Below are 15,911 nucleotides of genomic sequence, written 5' to 3'. Positions count from 1 at the left end.
GAGCTATTCAAATCCCCTGATGGGATCGTCTTTGAGCTTTGAGCTCTATAGAGAGTAATTTATCTAGCATTATAGACATTGTATTGGTAGGACAGTATAGTTCTCTCACAGTGTCAATTCGTGAGTGATATCAGTACTAGAGACCTGTCAGCTGGATGAATTTTTAATACAAGCACTCTTATGGAAAAGATGCAGCTTGGAGAGCTTTTGGAAGACATGTGGGAGACAGATAGAAGCTTACCAGCTCTTTAATAAAACATCATTAATCTTGATGCTGCCAGACCCAGATATTGGGCAAGACACAAACGCAGCCCAGCATAGCTGTGTGAATCGTAATCAGGGATTTTGACTGATAAAGCAGAGATGAGTATTCAGAGAACACAGACATCCACATAAAAGATTCATTTGAGGAGGCCATACATGCGAGACACATGCATGTGTGCAGCCTTGCGTGTTTGTGGGTGGCTACATCACTCTTGGTTGTCATTTTTCTACAGGCTCAAAAAAAAGTCCCCCTTCCCGTCAGTGCAAATAAATTCCTTATTCCTCAGACGAAAGGGTTCTTTTACCACTCCACTTTGCGGCGAGACTATAGCACACTAAATGGCGGGGCGACTTAAGCTTGTGGCCGTCAGACATACCGAATCAGGAAAGAGAGTATCTCTGCACATAAAGCAAGACATATTAGAAGATATCTAATATTTCAAACCACTGAACTATATCATCTGTGAACACTGATATCATAATAATACATGTTTTGTGTTATCCTTAGACATTAAAGTGATAATAATATATATTTAATATTAGTGTCTGTATGAAGGAAATTGCCTTGGTGGAAAGTCAGATTGTACACGGTATCACTATGACTTACACACCAAATTGGTTATTTGTCACTGAGGCTTGTAACCATCACTGAGAAAATGTTCACAGAGCTTTTGCCTGGATCACTGTACAGCTCCAGTCTATGGCTGGCCTCTAGTGGAGGAAACTTATAAAACAGGTCGTTTTTGCACCAAAGCAAAACTTTTGAAGCGATTTTTTTGGCATTTTCCAATGTAAATTATGATTGTACACACTTTAGTGGATTGTTTCCATACTTTGGGATCGTTTCCATAGTTCACAGTGAAAAAAAACAACTACTAAATATATTGTAAAAACTTTAATTTGTTGTAAAGTTGCTTTGCAACGATATGTATCGTGAAAGGCGCTATGCAAATAAATTTGAATTTTAATTTAAACAAATAATTAAAAGAAAACGCTTCCAAATTTGTTAACGAAAATCACTTATTATTTTTTTTAATTCCTTTAATTATTTTCAATTAGGCTGTAAGAACATAGCGCTGTTTGGAAACGCACCTTCAGCAAAATAATTCATGTGGTTACTAAATCTGTGTGTCTAGCGATAGTTATCTATTTAATTCTGATTGAATTCAAACTTGGTAACAATACGACAAACAGCAATTTGTATATTATTCTTTTTGCGTTATTATTCTGCAAATTAATCAATAAATATATTCGTTGGAGTGATACATATAGTTATAGATTTATAAATTTATAAAAGCACGATATATGGTTCGTCGATATATCACTATAGTGAGACAAGCTCGGCATGCAGATGGGTAGATAAATATATGTCAATATATATATACATATATATATATAATATTCTAACAAAAGAGTCAACTTATTTTTAAATCTATTTCCAAATAATACCTGTTTTTGCAGATGAGTTCAGGCACAAACACAGACACCTATAAGGGTCCTTCAGCGCTTCTGCATTGTTAAGACGAAACTCGCGGAGCTGCTGGAGTTGCCGGGGAGCGTCTGTTGTACGTACGGAAAATAACATCTAAAACACTGAAATCCAACTGCATCATACCAATATATCTTTCAAAACATTGAAAGTAAAGGTAAGACGCCACGATTATAAGAATTGTCAATGTTTTGCATCCATGAGAGCGATGACCAGCTCAGGCTAGCGGCTAACGCTCACAGTCCGCTAACTCAGAAAATCTGATACCAAACGATTAGAGTATGATTCTTTAACAGCGCCTTTGTGTTTATTTGTTTACATTTGTGTTTTATGTGATAGCTGATTGCTCAGTTTCGCTGTTATGTGTTAATACGTGCAACTAAAAGAGCTCAAGGGATGTGCTGCTGGCCAGCAGTCTGACCATCCGGCCAAGAAGAAAGATTTGAGTCTGCTAGATTTAAAAGCTTTTTAAGATTACGCCGAATTACACTGAATGTGCTGCAGAGATGTCGTTCTCTTTCTGCTGTAGTGTGGATGAGTGGCAATGAGTTCATATCAGAATTGATGGATTGGGAAAATTGAGGTCTCATCCTAGACAAGTGGGGGTTTCAGAGTCTTCATTTGGGATAACTGATAGACCTTTGTTTGCTCTCTGGACCAAAAAAAAAAAAAAAGCAGGTGTAGATTTTGGCTAGTCATCCAAGAGCTAAATCTGTTTCTGTGTCCTGTGTAGTTAGTGTATCATTAAATATGATTGTTTTGCATATGCATTATGGCAAATCTTAATTTCTTTAATAATAAATATTCGTTTTCCTTATCTTTACAGATGCCATCAGTGACCACTGGCGACAATGCTGTTCACTCCTCCAGTCCGGATTTGGCCTCTGCGCCATCAGAAGCCCTCAAGCAAGTACTTGGTGTAATTGACAAGAAGGTTCGCAACATGGAAAAGAAAAAGGTAATTCAGTGTTACCGTGAAATCAGGCTCGACTCTATTTACTCACTCAATTCACCAGTTCTGGGATTATTGTGCATGGTTTATCAGTAAATGTAATTGTAAAGAAGAGTTTTGTTTTTGTACAATTTCATCAATAACTTTACTAAAAATCTTGCCAGATCTTGATTCAGTAATGCAATGCAGATTAACATAAAAGCTATTAATAATTTGGCAATAACCACAAATAATGATTGATTTAATTGACATTCAGCATCCATTGTGTCTGTTGAAATGCCTTTATAAAAGGTTATTGTAGGTCAGTTGATCTCTGCTGTAAAAATCCCTTTGTAAAATGAAATTTTTCATGACTAAATCAGTGCATGATGGATAAGATTAAGTCCCATCTCATCCATTTTTTTTTCTCTACATTAAATATCCATTTCAGTTTTCATTTTTATTTATTTTAGTGCTTTTTAGCTTGTAGCATCATACATCCCAGTAATGCAGTTAAAATTAGAACATGAATTTTATTTATTTGTCTTGGAATTTAAGACTGTTCTTAAGCATTGGGTTTCTGTAATTTTAGTCTAGTAAAGTTTAATGAATGCTTATAAAAATACTACATAACTGGTGTGTCTTAGTTTAACATGAGGCTCAACTAATAATACAGTGCAAAAACAGACTGCTCAGTGGTATAAACGGCATAAGTTGTGCCAGTTTGACGCATAGATACTTGCACTTGATCAGTTATATGGAATTTGCATTGTAATCTGCGTTCCTCTCCTCACCGTTAATATGAGTGCACTCTCTGTTAAGAGCAAGCTGGATGATTACCAGACAAGGAAGAACAATGGAGAACGCCTCAACCAGGATCAGCTGGTATGTGCACTGTGTTCTGTTCAGTTCTTGTCTCCTGTGTTCACATATATCAGCAGCTGTTTTTTTTTTATGTGTTAAATACATATATGCTGCTTTGTTTAATGTGTGTAGGAGGCTTTATCTAAAGCTCCGGAGGTGGCTCACAACTTGGACTTTGCCCGTGAGTTGCAGAAAAACTTCCTGGCTTTAAATGTGGAGGTATGTGTGATTGTTATTGAAGTTTACCTTACATGACCCTGTTTTGTACTTGGCGCCCAGCCTCAGTTTCATCTCAGCATTTACAGTCACTGTTACTCCTACTATTTAGCCTAGAACTTGATGCAATGCAGTATTTCTGTCTTCACAAAGCATAAATGCTATGGCACAGCACCTGCTCTTAGTTTGTTTTCCATTTTTAAAAAAAAAAAAAATGTTTTTTTGTAGATCCAGAAAACCGTCAAAAAGGCGACACGAAGGGAGCAGCTGAAGAGAGAGGAGGTGGAGCGCAAGCGACTGAAGGCAGTGCTGGAGGTGCAGTACCTGTTGGAGCAGCTGGGGGAGGAAAGCGTAAGGCAGGACCTGACTCAGTCCAGTGGGGACGCCCCCGTACTCACAGAGTCGGAGCTCACGGGCCTGGACGAGTTCTACAAGCTAATTGGACCTGAGCGGGACTCTAGCGTTAGGTGAGTGCAGTTTGTTTTTGCTGTTCAGTTCATTTGTGTTAGTAGATTTAGTGTTTGAATATCTTTATCAAAATGATTTTTGATTCCAGGTTGGCTGAGCAGTTTGAGGAAGCATCCGTGCATTTGTGGGAGCTTTTGGAAGGAAGGGATAAAGCTGTGGCTGGAACCACATGTAAGTAATATTCTTCTTCTTTTTTTTTTTTTTTTTACTTTAGTCAATTTAGCCTTACAGTTGGATTTAAGCAGAATCAGCAAAACATTTATTTGGTACTGACCTGAATAAAATTTCACATAAAGATGTTAACATATAGTCCACAAGAGAAAATAATACTTGCATTTATAAAAATGACCCCATTCAAAAGTTGACACATGCTTGATTCTTAATGTGGTGTTACCTGAATGATCCACAGGGGTTTTTTTTTTTGTTTAGTGATAGTTGTTCATGAGTCTCTTGTTTGTCCTGAACAGTTAAACTGTCTGCTGTTCTTCAGAATATGCCTTCATGTCCCACAAATTTTTGGTTTTCCAGCATTTTTGTGTATTTGAACCCTTTACAACAATGATTGTATGATTTTTGAGATGCATCTTCAAGCTGAGGGTCCAGAAGGAAATACAATACGTTAAGAGCCAGGGGTGTAAACATTTGAACTGAATGAATGTTTCTTATTTTACCTAAATATCTTTTTTTTTTTTTTTTTTTTTTTTTTATTTAATACTGGCCTTCAGAAGCTACAGATGATGCATGTTTCCCAGAAGACAAAATAAGTTAAATTTACCCTGATCTTCAAATTCAAAATGTTTCCACCCACGGGCTATTAATGCATCAGATTTCCCTTTGGAGCATCAGTGAGCATTTGAACCTTTTGTAATAGTTGCATATGAGTTCCTCAGATTGTCATATGAATCGTCTGTTTTATTTCAATTATAATCCATAAGACTTTTTTGTTTGGAACTTGCACTGTTGTTCTTTTCTATGTGATTCGTTCTTTATAAATTGTGTTTGCAATTGTCAGAATGCTATCGAGCAGTGCTTACTGTATAATCAAACCAATATTTGCTCTCCAGTGAGTCTGAATACCAATGGGTCCATCCCTCGCTTGGCCTCCCTATGAATGGTGGCACTTGCCATGGCTTTTGAAAGCTGTGCTCTGTCTCGGCCCCATGAGGGTCAGCAATGCTTCGTGCTGACTTGTGACCCACGTCAGCAGCTGGGCAAGCAGCCAGTGGTCTGCACAAAGCCTCTCTGCTGGAGGTTTTAATGATGGACAGGGCTTGCCTGCGTACAGAGGGAGTGGGAATTGTAACGGTATCAAATTTTGCAAACTCAGCTTATGAGACCTTGTTTACTGATATCGTTGCAGTTTTTGTGGGCCAAATTGAAGTTACTTTCAGTAAAAGAAAAATGCTAATCATGTTGTTAACCGCTGCAAGCAGACTAACAGGGCCTGCACTTTGAGCCCTTGCATTAACCTGTTATTTTGTTTTGAACAGACAAAGCCCTTAAGGAAAGCTTGGACAAGATGCTGCTAAGTGGGTACTTTGATCGTGCTCAAACACATCAGAATGGAGTCTGTGAAGAGGAGACGGGGGCCGCAGCAGCGGAGTCTTCAGAGAGTGAGGAACGCCCCGCTGAGCCAGGTAAAAACAAACCCATCAAGTTTCAAAGCAGAGAAATGCTTCCTTGCACAGCTGATAGCTCACATCAGTGTTCTTGTCTTTTCACAGAGGGACCTGCTCAAGAATACACAGAAACTATTGAAGTTGAAGCAACAGAGGTGTGAATTGATATTACAACACTAAAGGGCTTTTCACCCTTGAAATAGATAATTTTGGGTCATTCTAAACCCCAGGTGAATGGAATCCAGGGTTATCTTGCTGCGTTGTTTCCACTACATTTATCATGGGTTTTTTTTTTTTTTTTTCTGTTTGGCTGATTTATAGAACTTTTTTGACAGTAGAGAGTAAAACATTCCAACACAAGTTTGGCAAAAGCTATGCTAGCTCATAACTAAAGAAGTAGTGCTAACCTGCTTCTAAGTTTACAGATTAAAATGTAATTTCCTGCTTCTAAACATTCCTCTACCTGGGGTTTAAAACGTGGCTTAGACTGATGATAAACCGTGGTTAAAGAAGAACTCCATTTCCAGAACAACAATTCACAAATCATTTACTCACCCCCTTGTCATCCAAGATGTTCATGTCTTTCTGTTTTCTGTCATGAAGAAATTATGGTTTTTGAGGAAAGCATTTCAGGATTTTTCTCCATATAATGGACAGGTGCCCCAATTTTGAACTTCCAAAATGTAGTTTAAATGCAGCTTCAAAGGGCTCAAAACGATCTGTCTTTTTTTTTTTTTCCGAAAAATAAACATTCGTATACTTTTTAAGCACAAAAGCTTGTGTAGCACAGGCTCTGTTTTTAATCTCAGGCCCTGTTTTATGTACATATCTTATTATGCAAAAGGCAAGAAACATTTAGCAAACTACGCAAGTCATAACTTCTTAATGACCTGCACTACTTTTTCCTATTAGTTCGTAAACAGACAGTTCATTCCAGAAACCACCTACAGCAGCAGTGACAAAGAACAAGGAGCAGAGTGGAACACAAGTTCTCAGGTAACAGACCTTGTTTGTCAAAGAAAGTACCAGAATTGTTAGCAACTTTTGGCCAAGTGGTATTTACAGTGAGATCATTGCTTTTCAGGCGGTTAGTGCCCTCCAGCAACCACAGCAGCCACCTGCAGCCATGAGCCCGGCTCTGGTCAGCTCAGAACCACACACGCTGAACGCCGTCCTCCCACCCCCTGCAGCAGATCCCGTGGTCCGAAAGCAAGCAGTCCAAGATCTCATGGCTCAAATGCAGGGTACCTTCAACTTCATGCAGGTAAACTGCAGAATTTGTCATTCATCATATTTCAAGGGTAGCAGTGGCTTTTTCTGACTTGTGTAAAATGTAATGCAGGACTCCATGTTGGAGTTTGAGGGGCCGCCTCTAGATCCCGCCATTGTATCGGCACAGCCCATGAAACCTGCTCAGATGGTCTGTCCACCAGGTTGGTATACAAATTTTAATAGTGTGCTCTAAAAGCAAAAATTTTAAATGTTTTAAACTCTTGGGATGGTTTTTTATTTATTTATTTTTTAATTCAAGTATAGCAACTTTAGATGCACTATGACACTAATTTACGTTTAATGCTGTAAAGCTGCTTTGACAATCTGTATTGTAAAAAATCCTTTATAAATAAAGGTGATTTGACATCATGTCAGGTTGGACATCAGTCACATTATCAGATTCTATCAACCCTATTTTTGGTGTAAAAGTGGGCGTGGCCATTTGTACATTTTTATGGGTCTAGCTTCCGGTCTCATCTATTTTTAGTTGCATAAAACTGCTTGTTTGGTGCTTGATATTGCAGTTTGGTGTCTTACCATATTATTTTAATGTATTATCTTAATTATGAACACTGGTTTGTAGTGGAAACAATTTAACGGTTTACGTACCAGTAGCAGCTAATGAAGCTGAAGTCTCGTCCAAAGGCTTACTTTTGTGTTGAAGAATAAGGTGGTTGGTTTTTGTTTATGATTGGATGTCGAAATCAGTCATATTTAAAGAAGTCCACCTCCACAACAAAGATTCACATATGATGTACTCACCCCCTTGTCATCCAAGATGTAAGAAATTGTTCTTTGAGGGAAACATTTCAGCATTTTTTTTATGTAATGGACTGATATGGTGCCCCGATTTTTAACTTCCAAAATGCAGTTTAAATGCGGCTTCAAACAATCCCAAATGTGTTTGTAAATGATCCCAGCTGAGGAAGATGGGTTTTATCTAGTGTAACGATCGGTTATTTTTCATAAAAATTATACAATTTATATACTCTTTAATGTCAAACGCTCGTCTTGTCTTACTCTGCCTGGACTGTTTTTTAGGTTTGTGTTTTAGGTTAGTAAAATGCTGTAATCATCAAAAATAAAGCAAAACTGGTGGCTGTTGTATTCCCAAACGCACCCTAAACTCACAGCACATGCAATGAACAAGTTCACGGCATTCATTTACTATGAGCAGAGACATTCTGAGCCACAGAAAACACATGATCATGAGCTGATAGCCTCAATGTGTGCGCTTCACTTTGAAACACAGCGAAAACAGACTTGATGTAGGGATTAAAGCCATATTGCACTTCGGTTTTAATTAGTTTGACAGATACTGTGTCAAAGCATAATGGCCCAGAACACAAGTTTAAAACCTTTTGTGGTAGAATAACAAATTTAAATATATTTTAAAAACTACACTTTTTTGCTCCGAAGACCTATCGTTTCATATCGTCATGTTTCAGTTAGTTGCAAAGGCACCATTTTTAGTTTTTAATCTATTTTTTTTTTTTTTTTTTTTTTTTTTTTTTTTTTTTTTTTTTTTTTTTTTTTTTTAAGTTTCTAAAACCATTTTTTAATAGATTTACAGAACTTTAGCCTTGCATAAAGAAAAACATTTATAACATAAGGCTAACTTAATTTTGAATAAACTGTTCTATTACTTTTTTTTTTTTTTTTTTCTGTAGATTACTTTACTTTATTTCATGTCCGTAATATCCTAAGATGTTACTCTTTCAATGCTGTTGTATTGTTTTTTTTTTTCTCACACAGAATCCCGACTCCCCCAACACAACACTCTTTCTGTGCAGCCTGAACCCACGCAAGTAAGTTCAATTAGCAGAAACATGCTTTAAGGTGGTTTCTGTCTGAAATCATGTTCCTAAAATGACTTTCTTTTACTTTTTAGGTCCCAATGGTCTCGGCTCCAAAGGAGGCCTACTCCTCCACACCACCTCTCTATCAGCCCCCTCATAACTCTGAGCCCCGACCACAGACAGACTCCATTGACCCCCTGCAGGTAACGGCGTACACCGCAGTGGTTTCGCAGATGCTGTGTGTACACAATGGCTTAGATATGTGAGTGATGTAGGATATACACCCTAGGTCTCCATGCCCCTGTCGTCTGAGCAGCCCCCCACCCCTTCCTCTCAGCCCCAGGTGTTTCAGCCTGTCTCCAAACCCCTTCACAGTGGCATCAACGTTAACGCAGCTCCATTCCAGTCCATGCAAGCGGTAGGCCTCAACCTGTCTACCCCACCCTTTCCAAATTCACTCCCTCAGAGTTTGTCTCTCCATTCTGCTTCTGTTCTGTTTTTCATGCTGTGTAAGAGGCCGTTCACAAAGAACACATTTTTGCATTACATTACACTGTTTTTCCATTGGTTTTATATGTAAACAAGCGATACACGGATACACTTGATTGTTCTGCTTATGTCTTGCATCTTTTGCACCATCTTGCACATGATGTGGTGTTCTACAAATGCAGCCTTCAAATTAAAGGGATAGTTAATTATTTACTCAACCTCATGTAATTCCAAACCCATAAGACCTTCGTTCATCTTCGGAACACAAATTAAGATATTTTTGATGCAATCCCACAGCTTTCTGACCCTCCATAGACAGCAGTGTAACTGAAAAAAGGGTATCGGTAAAATTGTAAAATCAGTGGTTCAACTGTAATTTTACGAAGCTGTGAGAATACAAAAACAATTCTTTATTCAACATTTCTTTTTCTTCCGCCGTTATTGAGCAGAGGAATGCACACGTATACGCCGTGGTACTTGAGATAATGGAGAAGAATCGTTGAAAGTTATTTTAGTTTTATTTTTCGTAGCTTTGTAAAGTTACTGTTTTACAGATGTCATTTTTTTTCAGATATTTTGCTGTCCATGGAGGGTCAGAAAGCTCTCAGATTACATCAAAAATGTCTTAATTTGTGTTCCAAAGATAAACAAAGATCTTATGGTGTGTTGACACCAAACCCAAATGTAATTATTTTTGCACGTAGATTACATACAAAGTCAACGTAAAGACAAGACTCAAAATGCGTGACAATATTCACCTCAACTGGGTTTTCTGCACAAGTTGAAAAATTTCAATTCAACCGGAAAATTCGCATGACGCATTCTCACACAAGCCAGTCAGGGGAGAGCTTATTGACATGTTCGTTTATATCAAAAAATGGAAGAGAGCATTATTGTAGCCCGAAATTTTATATAGGTATCTGAAGCAATGCACACATTCGCTTCGCGTTTGGTGTGAATACACCATTACTGGTTTTGAACGACATGAGGATGAGTAATGACGGAATTTTTATTTTTGGGTGAACTATCCTTTTGAAGTAGTTCAGCTTTTCAAAAAAAATCACAAATGATCATTTTCTCTTATTTCCACTGCCCCACTAGCGTTTTTAAATGCAAGAACACATTCTGTGTGAATGGCCTTTGACAGGCTTGTTTTGTTTAAAAGGATATTATGAACTTGAGCCTTTTGAGTTTATCATGTTTAATCATTTGTGGATGAGCTGTTTCTTGCATGACTATAATGGTCAGTGGTTTTTATTTTAAAAAAAAAAAAAAAGTTTTGTAAAGGATACGTTTAGTAATGTGTCAAGTAGTACACCAAAAAAAATTCCTTAATTCCATTAGTTTTGTCTGTGTAAATTACTTGTTCTGTTTTTCTATCCTTTATCTCCTTTTAAATGTCTAATCTTTAATTTACCTTATTTTTTAAAAGTGATTTTACCCTGTGTGTGCCATGAAAACAGCCTGACATGGCATAATGCAACCAACTAATGGTGAACTCATTACATGCCACATGATAGTTTTGGATATGCTTACATGTTTTCTTTCCTCTGTTAGGTATTCAATATGAATGCTCCAGTTCCTCCAACCAATGAGATGGACTCTCAGAAGATTTCCAATCAATATCAGAGTAGCTACGGTCAAAGCTTCAACACACAAACCACCCTTCCAGCTGAGCAGCAGGAAATGCCTCAAGAAGCCCTGCAGTCAGGTAAGAGAATTGCTGAATATTTGTGGCATTTTATAATTTTAAAAGTGTAAACTACTCTAACTAATTGTTTTTTTTTTTTTTTTTGTTGTTTTGTTTTGTTTTTTTTGTAGTTGGCCCTTTCCATTCTCAAGACCAAGGTATTCCTTCAGCAGGGGGACACCAACCTGCATCTCAGCAGCCCTCGGGGCAGGGCACAGGGTTTGGACGGCCAGGTCAGTCTTTTTACAGCAACAGAGCAATGCCACGAGCTGGACCCAGAAATCCTAGAGGGGCTTTGAACGGCTACCGTGGACCATCAAACGGTTTTAGAGGTGAGACAAGACTGCTTTAAAGGAGAAGCTCACTTCCAAAACAAAAGTTTACAGATAATTTACTCACCCCCTTGTCTTTCTTCAGTCGTAAAGAAAGTGTTTCTTGAGGAAAACATTTCTATGGTGCCGTGAGTTTGAATTTCCAAAATGCAGTTTAAGTGCAGCTTCAAAGGGCGAGGAAGAAGGGTCTTATCTAGCGAAACAATCGGATATTTTTAAAAACAAAATTACAATGTATATACTTTTTAACCTCAAATGCTCGTCTTGTCTAGCTCTGTGATGCGTATGCATACTATGTAATCCGGGTCAATACAGTTAGGCTATGTCAAAAAACTCCCATCTCATTTTTTATTCCAATTTCAAAATCATCCTACATCACTGTTTTACATGTTTTTTGCAAAGGGCATTTGACCTCCTTTGCATTTCCACTTTGTAAACACTGGGTCTGTACTTCTGCAGTGATGTAGGACAATTTTAAAAATGAGATGGGAGTTTTTCGACAGCAGTTTTCCTGCTGTTCTCCTCTTTGTATGCTCATGTCACTCCTAGCTGGCATTGTTTAGAGCCCTTTGAAACTGCATTTAAACTGCATTTTGGAAGTTCAAACTCACAGGCACCATAGAAGACCACTAAATGCAGGACATTCTTGAAACGTTTTCCTCAAGAAACATAATTTCTTCACAGCTGAAGAAAGACATGAACATCTTGGATGGCAAGGGGGTGAGTAAAAATCCAGTATAAATTCTTTAAATTTTATTATTATTATTTTTTTTCCTTTTTAAATGCATAGGTGGATACGATGGGTATCGTGCTCCATTCCCCAACACTCCTAACACCGGATACGGGCAAACTCAGTTCAGCACTCCGCGAGATTATTCCAACAACACCTACCAACGGGTAACTCCAAGATAGCAAAAACCGTGGAGATTTGAGAAGTCTCCTATGCGTTACCATAACAGAGCATGTTTTAAAACCCTGCATGTTTTCTTTCCAGGATGGATATCAGCAAAACTTCAAGCGAGGAGCTACGCAGGGACCTCGAGGTTGCTCTCGAGGTAATGCTCAAGCGATGCGATCCTAAACTTTTTGGGAAGACTTGTTTCTTTTTGGCCACTTTGAACATTCAGTTATTGAGAATGTTTTCCCCAGCTCATATTTTTACTCCTATCAGTGGTTTGGTTTTGTTTTTGTTTTGGCTTATTGATTCAAGTAAGCCCGCTTTGATAGTTTTAATATACTAATGTGTTTTACAGAGACACAATGGAGAGCTGAAACTGTCAGTGTTGTGATTTTTCAGCCAGGTCGTGTTTAAAACATAGATATTCCTGTAAACTTGAAAGATTTTCATTAATTTATTTTTTTTATAAAATAAAATGCAAAAAGATAACTGCCACTGTCGGTCCAATCCATAGGAGTGATTTTGATATTTTGTTGGCCTGTCCCCCCCTTCCCATACTTTGGTTCTTGCCTGTGTATTGGGTACTGAAGGCGTTAATTGTTTGTTTTATTGTTCACCCCATTTCATTTGAAGAGATTTTTTTTTCTGCTGTCCTGCCCTTTGTATGCTCATGTCACTCCTTGAGAGAATGTTTCAATAAAGATGTGTTGCATTACCTGCTTGTCTGCTGCTGCTTTCTTTTTGCTCTCCATGCTCGGAAATCCTCTCACCTGTCCTGTGACCCTTTTGTCTGCTAAAGTGTTGGAGGTTGACTTTTTCCCATTTAGTCTTCTTTAAAGGGAGGCAGGTGATTGGTCCGCTTATCGGTCCGTTTTTTTCTGCAGCTCTGCTGTTTGCTTTTCCGCCTCTTGCGTCATGTACTATATCCTGCTTTCCAACAAGATTAAGGGTTTCTTTTAATTAAGTGTGAAGTGTTAATGGAACAAAATGCCACTAAGATTGCCTCCATGATCTACAATGCTGTTCCAAATCAATCCATAGTCAATGCACTGCTTTTCCTGCTTCTGTCAAGTCAAAAATGTTCCAAACCTGTATTTTTTTTTTTTTTTTTCTTTTAAGTTTATTTTTTTCATGGAGGGGGGAGAAAAAAAGTACAATATTGCAACTGCTGTTTTTTTTTTTTTTTTTTTTTTTTTTTTTTTTTTTTTAAATACAATTGACGTCATTTGCGACAATTCCTTATTGGTTTTATACACTTGAGCTTCATTTGTTGTCAACAGAAAAAAAAAATATGGGTTTGGAATATATAGGTCATTAAATTATGGCAGGAAAATTATATGGCATGAAATGCATATTTATTTTGGGGTGAACTATTCTGTTAAATGGTCTTGTGTGACCTTGACATTAGCTATTTGTTGGATTATACATCATTTTAGGAAAGCTAAAACATTTTTAACAAAGAAATAAACTGAATACTGTCATGTGACTTTAAGAGAATCCTATTGAGAATAATTGTTGCTACTGACATTTTCTCTAACTGCTGCTTGAGTTCACTTAAGTTTATTAAATTTGCAGTGCTTATCTTTATAATGTCATTTCACTTGGTTTTTTTTTTTTTTTTTTCAAAGTCTAGTTAAAAACTGACAGACTGTTGTATTTGAGTGCTATGAAGCTGTTCTGATAAATATGTTGTTGTGGTTTGCGTTTAACACTTGTGGTATAATATACATAATGGGTGTTTTATGAACCGAGTCCTGTTTCAAAAGCGTGGAAAGTGCTCGTTGTAATTGGCCCGTAAAATCATTTAATGCGACTGGACTGTTTAACTCCACATTGATTTTCTGATGTATTTGGATTTCAGGACGAGGGGGATCATATCGGTCCAGCAGAGGAATGGGTCCCATGGCTGCCCAACAGACCAGCTAAACCCAGTCCTTTAGCCATTATCAGCCCAGTTCCACCCTTTTATCTCCTCCACCCGTTTGGACTCTCAAACACGAGCCGTGCCACTCCAGACCATTGTAGTTAGATGACCGCATCTTAGCAAGTAAGGACACAACAAATGGTTTTGGGAAAACACAGTATCAATGAGACTATAGCACTCCCAGCACTGTAATTGCTCAGAGCTCTCAAAGCTTTCTCTCAATCATATGCTATTGCACAGCCTTTACACATTTGAGACAGAACACGTGCCTTTGATTATGGGTGTCTGGATTTTAATCGGGCTTGGTGGAATGACGACTTAGTAGCTGGGAACAGCTGCTGGATTCTGAATGTGAAGTACACCGTATACCAAAGGCACTTAGTTTTTGGCCAAACGAACTGTTAAGTGAATGTGAAAAATTTACTTGTACGTACTGTATTGTAACGTGATTTTTCTTTCTTTTTTTTTTTGGCACAGCCAAATGGTTTACAGGAAATGCATTGTACTGTATGTGGCTGAATGACTGCTTCATTGTATTTCTTCCAATCAATGTTGATTAGAATTAATGCTAACTAATAAATGATTTTTGAAGGACAAGTAACTTCAGATGTTATTCACACACACAGAGGTTGCGCTCGACTTTAACATTGTCCATCATTTTGACGGACAGGGTTGTAAAAATTCCGCCATAATCTGTTACCCGTCATTTAAATTTTTTGTTCGCATTTTCATTTTAAATCATGAACCTACAGGACGACAGCCCAGTGTTTAAAAACAACAAGATACTCTAGGGCTGGATTTAAAAAAAAAAAAAAAAAAAAAAAAAAAAACAATTTCTAGATTTTAATAGATTTTCATTTTTATGAACCAACACCGATTCTTAAATCCTAATCGATCTGTTTTCAGCTGATGTACAGTATAGTGCACCTGCCATCCAGTAAATTGATAAATCTGATAAGTAAATAAATATGAGAATATAATTTCATTAGGAAATTCAAGCCATAAATACCATTTTGGTGCTCTTTAATGCGGTGTGATAGATCACTGTAGCAAAAGTGGGTAGGCAGCTCGCCTGTGTGTAACGCATAGCAAAAAATTCTTGACAGTTTTGTTTTTGTTCTGAATCCTGTGTTCTGCTGCCACACTGGAGCGGACGAAGGTGGGAATTACAGCTACAATTTAAAATAGATCACCTGCAGTACAATCTGGACGGCCTTCTGATTTTTCCGTCACTGATTACAAAAAAAAAAAAAAAAAAAAAAAATTCTGTCAAGAACAGAGAATCTTCTTTGAAGTCATAAACTTTGTGCATTTAATGTCTTAAACTCTTAAAGCACACTTATGCATTTTATATCTAAAAGCACAGGGGTTTTTTGTTGTTGTTTTTTTTTTTTTTTTTTTTTGACTTGATATGATCACAAATGGTTTTTGATGGGGTAAGTAATTAACACAAATTTAACAAAATTAACGTAAGCGCATTTGTAAAAATACTGGTCCCCATTCACTATAATTGTAAGTGCCTTACCGTAACCTTCATTTTTCTTTGACTGAGCTTAATTTGTACTGAACTTGCACTATTCTTTTACCTTAAAGGAGAAGTCCACTTCCAAAACAACAATTTACAAATAATTTACTCACCCACTTGTCATCCAAGAT

General features: G+C 37.5%; 1 protein-coding gene across 2 annotated transcripts; it reads left to right on the top strand.

Annotated features, from left to right (window-relative positions):
• Nucleotides 1–1,765: 1,765 nt before the first annotated feature.
• On the top strand, nucleotides 1,766–14,326 carry caprin1a (cell cycle associated protein 1a). 2 transcript variants are annotated; one of them, XM_051116103.1, is made up of 19 exons: nucleotides 1,766–1,910; nucleotides 2,580–2,711; nucleotides 3,507–3,569; nucleotides 3,681–3,767; nucleotides 3,993–4,231; nucleotides 4,321–4,403; nucleotides 5,723–5,869; nucleotides 5,957–6,006; nucleotides 6,764–6,847; nucleotides 6,936–7,115; nucleotides 7,194–7,284; nucleotides 8,879–8,931; nucleotides 9,015–9,125; nucleotides 9,212–9,340; nucleotides 10,969–11,122; nucleotides 11,233–11,433; nucleotides 12,224–12,330; nucleotides 12,428–12,488; nucleotides 14,193–14,326. In XM_051116103.1, exons 2-19 carry the CDS (start codon nucleotides 2,580–2,582, stop codon nucleotides 14,255–14,257), a joined length of 2,037 nt encoding a protein of 678 aa, XP_050972060.1. In that variant the 5' UTR covers nucleotides 1,766–1,910; the 3' UTR covers nucleotides 14,258–14,326. The 2 variants fall into 2 exon arrangements, with proteins under 2 accessions (XP_050972060.1, XP_050972061.1); XM_051116104.1 differs by lacking the exon at nucleotides 9,212–9,340.
• Nucleotides 14,327–15,911: the final 1,585 nt, after the last annotated feature.

This window comes from Labeo rohita, chromosome 7 (genome assembly GCF_022985175.1).
Source record: "Labeo rohita strain BAU-BD-2019 chromosome 7, IGBB_LRoh.1.0, whole genome shotgun sequence".
In the NCBI taxonomy this organism is placed as follows: domain Eukaryota; kingdom Metazoa; phylum Chordata; class Actinopteri; order Cypriniformes; family Cyprinidae; genus Labeo; species Labeo rohita.
Note: the sequence above shows the minus strand (reverse complement) of the source record. Positions and strands in the feature narration are given on the sequence as shown.